The sequence below is a fragment of the Argopecten irradians genome, chromosome 6 (assembly GCF_041381155.1).
Source record: "Argopecten irradians isolate NY chromosome 6, Ai_NY, whole genome shotgun sequence".
Taxonomy (NCBI): domain Eukaryota; kingdom Metazoa; phylum Mollusca; class Bivalvia; order Pectinida; family Pectinidae; genus Argopecten; species Argopecten irradians.
Window position 1 is genome coordinate 22,915,294 of NC_091139.1, and position 17,854 is coordinate 22,933,147.

Consider the following 17,854-nt stretch of genomic DNA (forward strand, 5'->3'; position numbering starts at 1 on the left):
GCCCGAAATGGCATGGTTGGTCGCCATTTTTCCGTGAAATATATCATTTCAATATATTCACGTACCTGTCTAAGGTAGACACTTTTCCCAGAAGCATTAGGACCAGTCAGGATTTTGATCTTGCCATTTTCATAACTACTCAAGATGTCGTTAGGCACAAAAGGACTGCAACACAGCTCCTGGAGAGGATGTCTGCAACAACATATTTAATATTTCTAATCTCATAATCTAATCCATGACAAACTACATGTAGAGATTTCCTCTTCAGGTTAAAGCTTGATCTCTAAGTAAATCAGTATTAATTATTGCTAATCAAAAGCTCCTACAATGTCAAAGAATAGACCATTAATGTATGAATTTAAGCTATTCTAAAGTCATTTGTTAAAATTTCACTACTGAGTCATTTTTTTTTTTAGAAAATATGGAATACCATATAAGACCTAAGTTAAAATTTCACATATGAGCCAAAAGTTTTCTGATGAAATGGAATACCATATACATGTATACATGTATATATCATATTAGACCTAATAAGTTTTATGAAACAGACTATACTTTTGAAGTCAAGTATCCTACAGTTCAAAGGAATCGATAAATTAAGTTTTTCAACTGTGTAACCATTTTAAAATCAGCATTTTGTCAAAACTGAAAGTCGTCTTTGTAATTAGCTGAATCTATATTACCGAATATTGCCTTCGAAATACGGCCAATTCGCTCGACAAAATCGCAGAAAATGCACCTGATGACCACCACATATAGGCAAGTATAAATACTTAATACCTTTAAATCATGTATACATTTCATATTTTATCACCAACTTTACTCAGTTATATCTATATTTTATCGACCTTAATTAATAGTTTTATAGCATTCTTCTAGTCAACGCTATCACTGAAAATAACAGTAAATTAGAGTCTGCAATTTTTCAAGCCAATGTATTACGTACTATTATTAATGGTTACAATTTTCGACTTATATAACTTTTTTTCTAAACTCATATTTTATTGGACAATCATCATGTATGACAATGGTGAACCAGCAAGTAATACTTGTATCAACGTTTCAGTATCTTATCACGTTTTGTTTTGAAAAGTTACAAACGTCAACGTCATGACAAATGCAGAAACATTTTATGGTCACCCTGATTAGGGAAGGTGCCCTCTTTGGGTCAAATACGGTATTGAATATTTATCAATACAAATTTAATTGAAAATGTTTTATCAAGAAAAGAAAATGGACTGACCTGCCTTGTTTGACGTTGATGATAGTCTCCTGGACTAGCTTTGGTCTCACATAGTTATAATCCCGCGCACACTGGGCCAGGGTGACTAGACTAAACATTAACATATACACCTGTGACTACTGATGGCTTTAAATGGAAACTTCACTGTGGAATCAAAGTATTGTACTCCTAACAAACATTATTGTCAAGTGCAAAAGTAACCACATTGTAATCCATGTTTTTGTAATAATTTTACAGTAAAATTTGTGCGTTAAACTAGGGACGTAGATGAGAAGGATAAATCACTCCAGGTTTTGGACACATGCATCGTGAACTCTTTTGTGTTTGTGGATTGATCATTCCCAACCTTATTTGAATGGGATGAAAAATGGAAATAGTTACCTAAATAGAACAAAATTTTCAAATATTTTTTTTTCTGTAAAAACCAATTCTAGAAAATCTACTACCTCCTTAACTGATATTGACCTGGGACCAACTCCCTGTTGTTCAGCCCATTGTAAGCCAAAAAAATAAGATCATTTACTGACATATCCATGGTTATATGCATGTAATGCATATGTAACCGAAATATCATATTTTGATATTTATTTTTGGATTCTGATAACGGTTATCTTAAGGTCGAATTAAGCCGATATGCGCCTTACCTTTTTATGAATCTACATTTTTTTTTAGTAAAGTCTAGGTCTTACAAGTTCATATTTAGCAAAGTACATGTATAACATTAAATGAAGTAAAGAATTAGACATCAGCCATTTGGATTAAAATCAGATTTAGGTAGCACAAAAGAGGATTGTTCAAGTGACCAAAAAAGCTATATATATTTTCTAAATAAACACAACACAATACAGGGCAGCACAGTTGGTCCATCTCTTCGTTATCAAAATTCAGTTTCATATCTCATTTACTAAAGGAGTCACGTTTTTTTTTTTTTTAATTTCTAATGCTGTGAAACAGCATTCTTAGGTACGCTCGGCGAGCCTGTGCACATCAAAACAATGAAACCACTCCGCGATGAAATTTAAAAGTTGTTTTGTTCATTTCACATAATACTTGATAGTATGAAAAAATAAAACCCCAATATTCAAAACCACAGACATAGAATTTGTACATATGTATACACCATGAATGGAGTGTTTTAAGTATTCAGTTGGGACTCTATGATATTTGTATTACTCCGAGAACACTGGTCTCCCGAAAATCACGAACAACGCCTTCTTCGCTGTCTTCCTCCGCGACAGACTTTCGATGGATTTTGGATTGTGTATGTTTATTTAAATTTTACGTAATTCATGCTAATGATCGATTATTGTAATCAAATGTTAGGAAGGTAACTGCAAAAGAAAGTTCTTATAACGCTTATAAAGTTTTTTGTGTTGGTTGTATTGACGAACTATATCTGAGATATTATTGCGCAGTAAAAGTTAATAGTTTTTAGTACGTACGTTTTCCTCCCTTGATCTGTCACTGGGAGTTCTGTCTTTTGTTTATCGACAACTGCGGTATATTGAAAGGGGAAAAGTACCAAATCTATCAACATAAAATTACAAAATATAATGATAATATAGATCTATTTATGTACGGGCAACTTAAAAGTGACTAAATAAACTTATATTGCCGTGTAATGTACTGTTCGCACTGTTCGCACTGTTTTTCCAGTCTTGATGATAGCTTCAAGCTAATATGACTGTCCTTAATAAATGTATTAACATAAATAGATCTATATTATGTACGGTAGCCTTATGAAGACTTGCTAAAGTCCGATGTATTGCAGGGAGTTTTCATGATGTTAGCGTTCTTATGGATTCAAAAGAAATTTGACTGTTATAAGTAACCGAATAATGTACCCTTTACTTGACACACGATAAAGTTCTGCACGATAATATCTCGCCAACCAGTTACTGTTAGGCTTACGAAGACTTGCTAAAGTCCGATACATTACATGAAGTTTTCTTGATGTTAACGGCTAGCGTTCTTGTGAATTTAAAAAGAAATCTGAGTGATATACGTAATGAAATAGTGTACCTTTTATTTGGCAAAAGTATCTGGCTATGATTTATTAGTCAAAAGTCGTCAAAGCAACCCATGTTAGTTTTCTAAAAAGGAAACCAAAACATATCCGGAAATGGTGATATTTCTAATGTTATATATTTCCGAAAATATTCTTCAATGTTAAGTGGATATCAAGATACGAAAATGTTCACTTATTATTTTTTTGTCTTTGAAGAAACATTGATGAAATTGATAATTTAGTAATTAATAAAGAATTATAAAAAATGATACTCAGATTCTGAACAGTTTTATTAGAAACATATATACATATATGTATTTGTGTTTCTGGTTTCATTGGTGTTGAAATCGTTATTTCAAAAATAATTTAAAAAATAAAATATTACAGTTTTTTTCAGGATAATAAGTTATTCGACTTATTGTTCTTGAAAAACTTCATATATCATAAAATAAATAGGGTATATCGTAAATATTTTTTGTTAAATTCCGAAATTCAACACTGCACACTTATGTATAGTTTACTAAATTCTATATTTAAATGAATAACCAATTTCTTTATTAATTCCTTTGTTTGAGTCCTTCATTCACAGCATCTATGAGTGGCCTTGGCACTTTGATTCATTTCTAACAAGGTGTAATACAGAGGTTTCGAGATCCTAAAACGATGTGGGTGAAGTACAATTTACCGTCGATTAGTCCCACCATCCGTGAATTATGACATCATCATTTCACATGAATTTTTTGTGAGTTAATAATCACCGGAAGGTGAGACTAATCGACGGTAAATTGTACTTTACCTAAGTTGTTTTGAGAATTACAAAAAACCCATATTAATTGAGCTATAATTGTAAAATAATACCAGTCCAGTTCAGCGCACAGGTCCATCACATCGATAAGTACCCTGGAATGCTCAAGGATGGTGTTTTGCAACTTATGCATAATGCTGTTTTCCTGATCTGCAAATAAATGTGAAGTGTTTGGCTCAAATTTTACGCTAAATCAAGGCAAAAGCCTGCTGGTTTTTTTTGTTCTTCATATTAAAACCATTTAGGTATACATAAAATAAAGACTTTTGTCCCGAACAGCATTCAACTAAATTTGAAAAATCATATTTTAGCAGATCAGTCATGAGTGTACTCCTTTTATTCGATCAATTATCTAATTTTTGTTTGCTTGATTGGTTTAAATACTTTCAAAAATCAATAGTTTATGATGAGGTGAAAATGGTATAAAGCAAGTATATTACTAATCCAAAATAAATTCAAAGTAAAATCAAAAATCATTTCTATGGAATATATATTCAGCCACGATAGGGCCTTCTTCAGCCCAAAAAAACAATAGTTTATGAGATTCATAAAAGTTTAGTGAGACAATGTCTTGATTAAACATCGAAAATTATCTGTCAATTATTAATTAGGATAGCATTTAGGCCTACCTGTTATTTCACACTGTGTATCACCCAGAAGGGTATCCAACTCTGAATGACAATATGACAAATTAACATAAAAATATTTCTAAAATGGTGTAATGTGTACCCATAATGAAAATATTTTTTTGAAGCATTTTTCACAAAATTTGCCAAAGTTTAGATACAGAATGTCATAATTAAAGAATTGTGTTAACATTTTTTGGCCCCAAGCACCTGCAGCCTCTTTATAGATTAATGTGAGCATGTAAATAAATGGCAATAAGATGGCTTAGTATGATCTTATAATTTGGTAAAATAGTGAAAAAATAATAATGCAAACTCTGTATAGAGTAAGTAATTTTATTTTGATTACATTCCAGATAATGCTTTAATTGCTGATTAGGAAAAGGCAGTCGACTCAGTTAGTTGGAGTTTTATTGATAATGTACTTAATTTTCTTAAATTTTGATAAAGGTATTAGAAATTGGGTAATAATACAATATCTGCTATAAATTTATATGGCAATCTATCCCCATTTTGCAGACATTTCATTCAGATTTGTTCACTAATGTGTATTTAATATCAAAGAAATATAATATGTATACATATATGTACAATGCAGGGTCAATATTTTATTTATTTTTTATATATGGATAATATGAAAACTGGATGGACACATACATGTATATACATTTACATTTGTAATTCAAAATGGTTTATTGTCAATAACTATTCTAAGAGTGCATTTAACAAAACATAAATATTAACTATAAACAAGAGATCCCAGCAGGATCTTAGCGCCCACCATAGAATGATTTATGTCTGACAATAGAAAGTGAAATATTTTCTCTACTTTTTAAACTACCAAAATCCAAGATGGCTGTCTGTTGGTGAACTTGTTGACTGATCAGTCCAAAAAGCAACATGCACAACTAGGGTCCCAGGGGAACCTACATATCGTTTTCGACCCAATAAGCACACAGGACATTTAACAAGAGCTGTTGGAGAACAGCAAAGCTCGCCTATTCAGAAGAAGTTGATGTTCAAGTATTTACTATTTAAACATGGAAATATGACAAATTAACAGACTCAAAAACCCCCTAAAGGGCCCCAAATTGGTTGTATTATCACGTTCAGCATCCATACACATTAGGAAAATAAAATCATAAACATTTATGGTGACTTAAGCTTAAACAATAGACAAAATAGAAACTTGCTCAAAAACTTGAACGCGGAAATATGACAAATTAACAGACTCAAAAAACCCATAAAGGGCCCCAAATTGGTTGTATTATCACGTTCAGCATCCATACACATAAGGAAAATAAAATCATAAACATTTATGATGACATAAGCTTAAACAATTGACGAAACAGAAACTTGCTCAAAAACTTTAACGTGAAATGGGACGCCAACGCTGACGCCGACGCAGACGCCGGGGTGACAACATTAGCTCCCCCTATTCTTCGAATAGGCGAGCTAAAAAATTGATAAAATGAAAAGGTGCTCAATAAGACGAAATGATTGCAAACCTATACAGTTTTGTGTAGTTTTGGTCTTTATTTATACCCAGACAATTGAAATTGATGCCTCAAAAAGGAGGAGGGGCGCTTATAGGGACATGGGCGTTTATTGGGTCGACTATCGCGGTAACAAACTTCAACTATCAAAATTCAAGATGGCTGCCATTCGGCCATCTTGTTGGCTGATCAGTTCCAAAATGCAATATGCACAACTAAAGCCCTAGGGGAAATTACATGTGAAATTTGAGAAAGACATCTCTAGTACTTTCTGAGAAATGGTGATAGGAACTTCAATTATCAAAACCCAAGATGGTTGCCAGTTAGCCATCTTGTTGACCGCTCAGTCCTAAATGCAATATGTACAACTGGGGACCTATGGGAACCTACATGTGAAATTTAAGAAAAACTTCTTTAGTAATTTCTGAGAAACAGTGAAAACAACAGTTGTTAACTGACGGATTGAAGGACGAACAACGGACCACGAACGAAAAGCGATCTGATAATGGTTGGCTAAAAAGAACTCTGAACGTCATACCTCTGGTGCTAGCACTTTTATAGTGAAGCATACTGTTGGATAAAAACTGGGAGTAAAAAAGTGACATTGAGTTACCTTCAACTGCTGTTATACACAACAAAAAAAACGATTTCAAAGTTTACAATTTACTTTACACCAATTTATCTCCCTTGCACTGTGTGTCAGATCAATATGATGCTTTTTTAACAGATTTATTTTTAATTCACAATGAAGTCTGGAGATTGATGTGAGCTTGGATACAAATGGCCTTAATGGTCATATAACATCTATGGCACAATATAGTTAAATAGGAAAAGAATCAAATATACAGTATTTCTAAAGATGGTGATTTTAACATTTAATCTTTACACAAGATCCCAAGGCAATACCAAGCAATCTTTAATAAAAGAAGTTTAATTTCTAATATAATTGATGATTTTGACCTTGAATGAAGGTCAAGGTCATTGCGGTGATTTTAATATACAAGATAGCACTTGTCCAATATCAATTTATCTAGGCCTCTTAGCTATAAACAAGAAGTTGTTAAAAGATTTTTTCCTATTCATATACAAGATAGCCCTTGTCCAATATCAATGTATCTAGGCCTCTTAGCTATAAACAAGAAGTTGTTAAAAGATTTTTTCCTATTCATATACAAGATAGCCCTTGTCCAATATCAATGTATCTAGGCCTCTTAGCTATAAACAAGAAGTTGTAAAAGATTTTTTCCTATTCAACCCCATGACATAGAATTAAGGTCAAGGTCATTCATTTGAACAAATTTGGTAGCCCTTTGTCCCAGCATGTCACAGGCATAATATCAGGTCTCTAGATCCGTTAGTTATTCACAAGAAATCTTTTAAAGATTTTAGCCTATTTGACCCCTGTGACCTTGAACGACGGTCAAGGTTATTCATTTGAAAAAACTTTGCAGTCCAGCATGCTATAGGCCAAATATCAGTACCCTGGACCTTTTGATTATTGAGAAGTCTTCTGAATGACAAGTTTACAAACAGAGGACGGCCCACTGCGGACAAAGACGGACGAAGCATGATGACTATAGGTCATCCGGACTCTTCAGGTTAGATGACCTTAAAACGAGAAAGATTCCTTTTTTAAGCGTACTTTCTGAGAAATAGCTGTAAAAAGAATTGTTAACAGATGGATGCATGGATCACAGACGACGAATGAAAGCTAGCGACTTGAAAGCATGACGGCGGATGAAGCATAATAGCTATAGGTGATTCTCCGCTCACTCCCTTTCACTTATATGGTGATTTAATTACTGATAATGATATAACAGTAACTCACCATAAACTCCAGTCCAGGAATAGCATAGTCTGCTTCAGATTCCATACGTTCCATCTTTGGGATGGCCAACAGGTAGCCCAGCTGTAGATATATACAGATCTGATTCATACAAGTGGAGCGACACCTCAAGGATGTCAAAAATGGAAGGGAATGGTAAGTCTTTACCAACTTAACCCATATACATCCCTAGTGGCCAGTTCACTTATCTGCATTTACCAGAGCACATTATGAAGGTTGTCTGCAAAGCTTTGACATTTCATAAAGACATTATAGATTTCATAAAAAGAAAGTTTAATGCTAAATATTTTCATCATTTTTTTTTTCAATTATTCTGAGACTAAAGATTTACTTTGAAATAAACTTGCATTATTATGCATACTCACATGTGATATAACACACTACAATTTCATACCATATCAAACCATACAAAAGGCCCATGGGCCTTAACGATCATCTGAGTGTTAATACTATTTATAGTAGAACTAAAATACACAGTAAGTTGTTTGTTTAAAGATTTTAGGCTATTTGACCCTTCTGACTTTCCATGAAAGTCAAGGGCATTCATTTGAACAAACTTGGTAGCCCTTCATGCCAGCATGCTGTAGGCCCAATATGAGTACCCTGGGCCTTTTGGTTATTGATAAGAAGTTATTTGAATGAAAAGTTTACACACACAGCACAGCACACGATGACAGACAGGGCATTCAAACTCGCAACCCAGAAATGAAGGGCTTAAATGTGATAATATGTTGACAGATCTTGAACACTCGGTTTCAACATGGCCCCCGAAAACTTGAAACTTTTTATCATGAATTAATTTAAGTTGGTTTACAGTATTCTTCCACTATACCAATCTACAATGTAGACCAATTGTCACCTTAAGACTAGTGGCACACTTACTTACAGCTGTAAATATATAAGTATTCTCACCTGGGGAAGGTAGATGACATTACATTCTGTGATTTCGTCACTGAGTCTGTCAAGCTCCTCTTTGGCTACTTTGGTCATGAAATCGGGAAGACCACTGTATGTCCTCTTTCCTATCACAATATGTAATAACAAGATTTGTCAGAGGGATCTTAGCACCCACCATTGAATGATCTACCGTATTCGACCCAATAAGCGCCCTATCCCAATGATCTACCATATTAGACCCAATAAGTGTCCTAACCCAATGATCTACCGTATTCGACCCAATAAGCGCCCTATCCCAATGATCTACCGTATTCGACCCAATAAGTGCCCTAACCCAATGATCTACCGTATTTGACCCAATAAGTGCCCTAACCCAATGATCTACCGTATTTGACCCAATAAGTGTCCTAACCCAATGATCTACCATATTTGACCCAATAAGTGTCCTAACCCAATGATCTACCGTATTTGACCCAATAAGTGCCCTAACCCAATGATCTACCGTATTTGACCCAATAAGTGTCCTAACCCAATGATCTACCGTATTTGACCCAATAAGTGTCCTAACCCAATGATCTACCGTATTTGACCCAATAAGTGTCCTAACCCAATGATCTACCGTATTTGACCCAATAAGTGTCCTAACCCAATGATCTACCGTATTAGACCCAATAAGTGCCCTAACCCAATGATCTACCGTATTCGACCCAATAAGTGCCCTAACCCAATGATCTACCGTATTTGACCCAATAAGTGTCCTAACCCAATGATCTACCATATTAGACCCAATAAGCACCCTATCCCGATGATCTACCGTATTCAACCCAATAAGCGCCCTAACCCAATGATCTACCATATTAGACCCAATAAGTGTCCTAACCCAATGATCTACCGTATTTGACCCAATAAGTGTCCTAACCCAATGATCTACCATATTTGACCCAATAAGTGTCCTAACCCAATGATCTACCATATTCAATCCCAAATTAAGTGTCCTAACCCAATGATCTACCGTATTTGACCCAATAAGCACCCTATCCCAATGATCCACCATATTCGAACCCAATAAGCATGCCCTATTCCCATTTGACAATGATGTCCACCATGATTCGAAACCCAATAAGCACCCTAATCCCAATGATCCACCATATTCGACCCAATAAGCATCCTATCCCAGTGATCTACCATATTTCGACCCAATAAGCACCCTATCCCAGTTGATCTTACCATATTCGACCCAATAAGCACCCTATCCCAATGATCTACCATATTCGACCCAATAAGCACCCCTATCCCAATGATCTATCGTATTTGACCCAATAGGCACCCTATCCCAATGATCTACCGTATTTTACCCAATAAGCGCCCTATCACCAATGATCTACCGTATTTTGACCCAATAGAAGCACCCTATCCCAATGATCTACCGGTATTTAGATCCCAATAAGCAATAGCCCTATTCCCAATGATCTACCATAGCTTAGACCCAATAAGCGCCCTATCCCCAATGATCTACCGTATTACCGACCCAATAAGCACCCTATCCCAATGATCTACCGTATTTCGGACCCAATAAGCACCCTATCCCAATGATCTACCGTATTTGACCCAATAAGCACCCTATCCCAATGATCTACCGTATTTGACCCAATAAGCACCCTATCCCAATGATCCACCATATTAGACCCAATAAGCGCCCTATCCCAATGATCTACCGTATTTGACCCAATAAGTGCCCCTAACCCAATGATCTACCGTATTCCACCCAATAACCGCCCTAACCCAATGATCTACCGTATTCGACCCAATAAGCACCCTATCCCAATGATCTACCGTATTTGACCCAATAAGCACCCTATCCCAATGATCTACCGTATTTGACCCAATAAGCACCCTATCCCACTGATCTTTCGTATATTGATCCGATAAGCGTCCTATTCCAATGATCTATTGTATTCGACCCAATAAGCGCCCTATCCCAATGATCTACTGTATTTATCCTTGTAAGCTCACATATCCCTATAAGTACCCCTCCTCTTTTGAGGCCTCCATTTCAATTGCCTGGGCTTGAATAAAGAACAAAACTGTATAGGTTTGCAATGATGTTGTCATATTAAGCACCTTTTCACATCCTGGGCACTTATTGGGTCGAACAAGGTATGTAAGTCACAGGAAGCACTTAAGAGCATTTTTCCCTTCTTCCTATTTTAATTTTTTATACAGCCAGAGCAAATGGTATGTTTTAAAGAATTGGCAGCTAGACATTTCAATTGGCAAAATCCAATATGGTCATAATTAGTCCAGTTTCAATATGCACAACAAGGCCAAAGCGGAACATATATCCGGGAATATAATACTTTCAGGGAGATCTTTTTTAGATACTTTTTCGGAAACCGTGATAACAAACTTTAGTTTTCAATATCAAAGTCTGAGACCCCAAGGCCATGAAATCCACAACTTTTGTCAAGGGTCTTAAGACCTTTCTATCTGTGAAGAGTATTTAATTCTACCACATCTGCGAGCAAAGAAGAAGATTTTTTTTAATTAGAAGAAGATTTTTTAAATTTTTGTCAATTTTACGCCTTTCAGCCCCTTCCACAGCCCCCTATCCTACAGGTTTAATGCATCATTCTACCTCTAGGGGAATATAAAGGGAAAAGCACTGTCCTATATCACAGGTCGACTTCCACAATAACACATTTGACATTTGTATATCTAATAGGTCAGAATTCTAACATTTGTGTGTTCCTGTACAATAACAATAGTGTGTAAATAATAAGACCTACGCTCATCCAGTCCTGAGTCCACTCCAGCCTTCACCACAAATCGTCCTTGACTGCTACTCTCCTCAAAATCAACCTGAAACCGCAAATAGCAGTAAATTAATTAATTAACTAGAAATATATCTGTTAGACATTAAGTGCTCACTAAATACTTCCTAACCTTAATTTCTGCTATGAAATCATCCTCTGCAACAGGTGTACGTAGCACTTTCACTCATTATCCTTGGGACTATTGCAAGGAGATGGTTTACGCCCTTGGTGCATTGTAATAAATACTTTCCTTTACTTCATCAGAACTTGAAATGTGAAATTACTTTGAAGTTCTTTGTTACATAAAAATGTGTTTATTATCATAATGATATTGATACGATAAACTTGTTTCGTTGTTCAAAATAGTCGTCCGCTAGAACACCGTCCAGTCTCTGTGCACGTGGTGACTTACCTGTGTCATGCTTGAACGCCTTTCTGGGGTACATTAGATCTAGAGCTCAGACACTCAGACTGACATTTTATAATGTGTTTTTTATTCTGTTTCTCTCACCAAAAGCTGTGTAATTTTATAAATATATTAATTAGAACTGCAGCAAATGCGGTCTATGGTCACAGGGTTTAGTGAGCGATAGTACAACGTACACCTAGGACCTAGGACAATGTGAAATAAATTTAATATGTGGCCGGTACTAAAAGTTATCCATTTCATCACTTTCTTTTATTGACTATGTAAACCTGAATTGCATTGTATTGTTCCAGAAGTTTCCAAATTAAAGTCAATGAGATGCGTAGAATATCTTGACCGATGCAAGAGTTTGTATGATACACCGCTTGAAGTTTACACAAAACAAATGCGTTTAGCATTGTGAAATGTCACTGTTGTTAATTCATAGTAGATTAACGCTGACAAGTATATCTTAATATATGTTCTTGAAAGTTTGGTGTCACTAAATCATGGCAAAATCTACTAAACGCTAAAAGACACTGATTTCCGGTATCGCTTGCGCAGTTGGAATCTGCGCATAGCGGATGTACACAGACGCTACACCCGACAAGGAAAATAATAGTATGAGTACACTCGCACTAAAAATATTATTCATGTTTGACTGTTATTCTGTGAGTCTAGGTAACAAAGTCATCACACAGCTATTTTTTTAATAATTTTTTTTGATAATGGCATGCTAGTTATAGAATGGCAATTTTTTGGAATAAAAGGCATTAACGGTCATCACCTTGGCAACAGTCATATCGGAAATTAATTAGAAATGGTGTCATGGTGGCTATCTTGGATTTAGGAACAACCCCTAAAATAATAACACATGGTCAGGATCACACCAGGATAATTTCAGACAAGTTTCAGCCAAATCCCACAAGTAGAATGAAAAGAAGTTCAAATGTGTTTTCAAGATGGCGGCTGTGGTAGCCATCTTGATATTTAGAACTACCCAAAAAATAATGACACTTGGTAGGGACCACGTCAGGATCATTTCAGGCAAGTTTCAGCCAAATCTCATTGATAACTTAAGAAGAAGTTGTGGTGACCATCTTAGATTTGGGATCGACCCAAAAAATAACAACTCTTTGTCAGGACCAATACATTCAGGCAAGTTTCAGCTAAATCACATTGGTAGAACTGGAGAAGGAAGTTAAAAATGTGAAAACATTACACATGGTCCACGGAAAACTACGACGGACGAAACATGATGACGCTTCGGGTCAGATGGCATAAAAAGTTCAGTTTGACTATACTTACAATTTTACTGACAAGAGTAGCAATGCGATGTAAATCATCTGTAAAGCAAGTGGCTATCTGTAATAAAGATGAAGCAAAAGTCTTTAGGAAGGGGCTAGTGTGTTTTACTCAGCTAATTTATACACAAGAATTTAACATAGAGTTAACAATTTACTGCATCAAGCAAAAACTGCAGAGAACTATACAACATTATACAAGAGGCCCCATGGATGGGCCTTAACGGCCATCTGACCATTAATGCAATATATATTAGAACTGAAATACACAGTAAATTGCACATTTAATGATTTTAGCCTTTTTGATCCGTGTGACTTTGAATGAATGTAAAGGTCATTCATTTTAACAAATTTGGTAGCCCTTCATTCTACCATGCTATAGACTTAAAATCAGGTCTCCAGGTTTCGTAGTTATTGACAAGATGTCATTTAAAGATTTTAACCTTTTTCACCCCAGTTACCTTGCATGAAGGTCAAGGTCATTTATGTGAAAAAAACTTGGTAGCACTTCATCCCAGCATGGTATAGGCTTACCATCTAATATCTAGGTTTCTCAGTTATTAACTAGAAATCTTAGCCTTTTAGCCTTTTTGAACCCTGTGAACTTGAATGAAGATCAAGGTTATTCATTTGAACAGATTTGGTAGCCCTTCATCTCAACATGCTACAGACCCAGCATCAGGTCTATACGGCTAAATTAGTAATTGATAAGAAGTTGTTCAACAATTTTTAGTCTATTTGACCCCCGTTAGCTTGAATAAAGGTCAAGATCATTCATTTGAACGAACCTGGTAGCCCTTCATGCTAGCATGCTGCAGCCAATATGAGTATCCTGTACTTTTCGGTTATTGAGAAGAAGTTGGTGTCAATGAAAAGTTTACGCATTTCCTATTTTGCTGGTCGAGATCTCACCTTTTTGAAGATGTCTATTCCTTGCTTCTGAGCTCTACATACATCTCCTATATATATGGCATGGTAGACTGTCTGTGAAGAAAATGTTTAGTAGATAGATTAATGTTTGGAAGTTTGTGATAGACAAAGTAAAACCCTATAAAGCCAGTAAAATAAAATATACTTGGTAGTGAATGAGTGAATGTTTCCTTTTGGCTGTTACAATATATAACCTGTTACTTATATAAATTCATTACTTTTGATAATACATACAATCTTTTGTACAATTTTTATGCCTTTCTCTGTAGTATTTCTGTAATGTTTTCAGTTTTCTGAGGAATATAGGGAATGAAAAGAAGTTGAAAGAGAGAAAAAATATTGGTAGATGTGATGATTGTTGCATCAGTATCAAGTTTTATTCCTGCTTTATAAACAAGAGATCCCAGAGTGGCGCCCACCAAAGAAATGCCTTCAGTCCCAAAATGTAATATGCACAACTAGGACCCTAGGGGAACCTACATCTACAATTTAAGACAGATTGCTTCAGTACTTCCTGAGAAATAGCTGTAACAAACTTCAACTATCAAAATCCAAGATGGCGGCTATCGGTCACCTTGTTCACCGAATGGTCTGAAAATGCAATATGCATAATTGGATCCCAAGGGGAACCTACCTATGAAATTTGAGAAGAATCCCTTCTGTACCTTCTGAAAAATAGCGGTAACAAACTTTAATTGTCAAAATCCAAGATGGCCGCCTGTCAGCCATCTTGTTCACCGATCGGTCCAAAAATGCAATATGCACAACTATGGCCCTAGGGAAACCTACTTGTGAAATTTGAGACAGATCCCTTTAGTACTTTCTGTGAAATAGCGGTAAAAACCTTCAATTGTCAAAATCCAAGATGGCGGCCTGTTGGCCATCTTGTTGACCGATCGGTCCCAAAATGCAATATGCATAACTAGGGCCCAGGTGGAACCCACATGAGAATTTTGAGACAGATCCCATCAGGGCTTTCTGACAAATAGTGGTAACAAACTTCGACTATCAAAATCCAAGATGGTCACCAGGCGACCATCTTGTTCACCGATTTGTCCAAAAATGCAATATGCACAACAAGGTCCCTAGGGGAACCTACATATGAAACTTGAGAAAGATCCCTTGAGTACTTTCTGTGAAATAGCGGTAAAAACCTTCAATCCAAGATGGCAGCCTGTTGGCCATCTTGTTGACCGATCGATCCCAAAATGCAATATGCATAACTAGGGCCCAGGGGGAACCCACATGAGAATTTTGAGACAGATCCCATCAGGGCTTTCTGAGAAATAGTGGTAACAAACTTCGACTATCAAAATCCAAGATGGTCACCAGGCAACCATCTTGTTCACCGATTTGTCCAAAAATGCAATATGCACAACAAGGTCCCTAGGGGAACCTACATATGAAACTTGAGAAAGATCCCTTGAGTACTTTTTTAGAAATAGCGTTAACAAGAAATGTTAACGGACGGACAGAAGGAATGACGACGGACGAAAAGCGATTTGAATAGCCCACCATCCGATGATGGTGGGCTAATAAACAGTTAAACATCGTTAATTGGCAGGACCAGTGTTCTAACTTAACTTGTATATTCAAAATAAAATACCTTATACAATGCTTGCCAGTCTCCCACCGATGCTTGAGTATTGATCATCCTGGCTACAACTCTCTAATTTGAGGAAAAAACAGTAATTTCTCCATTTGCTGTTTCACTCATTTTCAAAAGTTAAATGCAGAAGTGTACTTTACTGTGACTGATATATTTTCTCTCATACCTACACAGGTGTAATACTAGTTTATTCCATATACAATTACTCAGCTGGGACTATATCACACATGGCTACCCATGCAATTCATGACATCACGGCGTCAACACAAAGGCTGATTCACAAAGGATGGAACAGCTATTTGAACAGCCATTTTCCAAAATTGCTGGCACAACAATATTGTGACGTTACAATGATAATGATGTCATAATCAACGGCTGTAGTTCATAGACAATATGAATGCAAACTGTGCTTGGTGAGGTTATATAGTGGGACTTCAATGAAAATATATTTTAATGTTTGATAAATTGATTACTGTGAAATCATTTATTTTCGTTGGGCTCAATTTTCGTGGATTCTAAAATTTTACAATTTCGTTGGCACTTTAATTCGTGGAGAAGACCTTAATACACATTACCGTTAAAATACACAGTCGACACTGTCACCTGTATTGTTTGATCTTTCAAGCGGAACTAAGCTCTACCACACAACACAGTTACAATCACAAGCTAGAGTCGGTACTCAGCCAGTGTTTTGGTACATGTAGATGAAGTCTATGAAATTCTGAAAACTATCTTTGTTTGAACAATATTTTCCAACTTTGAACTTGTCATGCTTGTCCCTGAAATAGACCTTATGTAGTGAGGTAATAATTATCCTACATTGTATGAACGCATAAACTTACATGACATTGGTAAAGGCAGAAACATATATACATATATATATGTATATATGTTTCTGGTATAGGTATATATATATTTTCGTGGGGATGTAAATTCGTTGATTTTGGTCAAAAAACGAAATCCACGAAAATTAAACCCCGACGAAAATTAATGATTTCACAGTAAATTGATTTGCATGCAGGTATAGCACATTACCATAAAAAATAAAAATAGTGGGATACTTTAACAATAGCATCGAGGTATGAGAGAAAATACCCTTTAGTGAAACCGCCCATGCAGGTAGGAATTGATTCTGACATCATGGGTTTGCGAGTGTAACGTCATATTTTTCTGAGAATAGGATATATGAATTGCGCTCAAAAAAAAAATGACGTAACAATTGATACCTAACCGCAATAGAGCTAATTCAGTAGTAATATGTTATAAGACAGAATAGTTTTTCACTGTTAAAAGAAATTAAGCAATTGTCACTCAAACTTTAGTGTAACTATTAACGCATCACAAAACATACGACCAACAGTATACAGGTGGCAAGATTAAAGTATAAGGAGACACATTGGTATTTTTGCTGACTATGACACATGAACTAACCATTGGCAGTCAGATTTAACTCACCGAGACGTTTTTGATGTATTTGAGGCAATCAGTCAATGTTGTTAACATTTCAATGTTACATGGATTCACGAAGAATGCAATGGCATTTTGTCTCTGACTTAAAACATCTAGGTCACGAAGGGGTTGAAGGCACCACATTCTGTGACAAAATGGGATACAGCAAAATTTCACAATGTGTCAAAAGTAACCACAAACTCAAAATATGATGGAGCTAAGCTTAAATATTAAATCATTTATAACACAATCTGCCTATTTGCCTACGTGAATTTTTTGCATTATGCCACATGAAATTATTACAATTTGGATATTGATTCGAAGGTTATTTAGGATGGCAGAAAAAATTCTTCTTGTTGACTTGTTCATCATTTTGAAGAATATCATAAACTATTGACAATTTTAATAAGTATGCAACTTAT

The 17,854-nt window shown here is 35.6% G+C and overlaps 1 protein-coding gene across 2 annotated transcripts in view; it reads right to left on the reverse strand.

Annotated features, from left to right (window-relative positions):
- LOC138325357 (mutS protein homolog 5-like) overlaps nt 1–17,854 on the reverse strand; it is a 54,470-nt gene that overhangs the window by 9,625 nt on the left and 26,991 nt on the right. For both annotated transcript variants that reach the window (XM_069270950.1, XM_069270951.1), the window contains exons 11-22: nt 17,439–17,577; nt 15,981–16,043; nt 14,357–14,428; nt 13,449–13,505; nt 11,708–11,780; nt 8,937–9,046; nt 8,007–8,087; nt 6,717–6,762; nt 4,686–4,727; nt 4,110–4,206; nt 1,244–1,333; nt 66–192 (exon numbers count right to left, since the gene is read on the reverse strand). In XM_069270950.1, the coding sequence (XP_069127051.1) occupies nt 66–192; nt 1,244–1,333; nt 4,110–4,206; nt 4,686–4,727; nt 6,717–6,762; nt 8,007–8,087; nt 8,937–9,046; nt 11,708–11,780; nt 13,449–13,505; nt 14,357–14,428; nt 15,981–16,043; nt 17,439–17,577 (997 nt within the window). The remainder of the gene's footprint in view (nt 1–65; nt 193–1,243; nt 1,334–4,109; nt 4,207–4,685; nt 4,728–6,716; nt 6,763–8,006; nt 8,088–8,936; nt 9,047–11,707; nt 11,781–13,448; nt 13,506–14,356; nt 14,429–15,980; nt 16,044–17,438; nt 17,578–17,854) is intronic.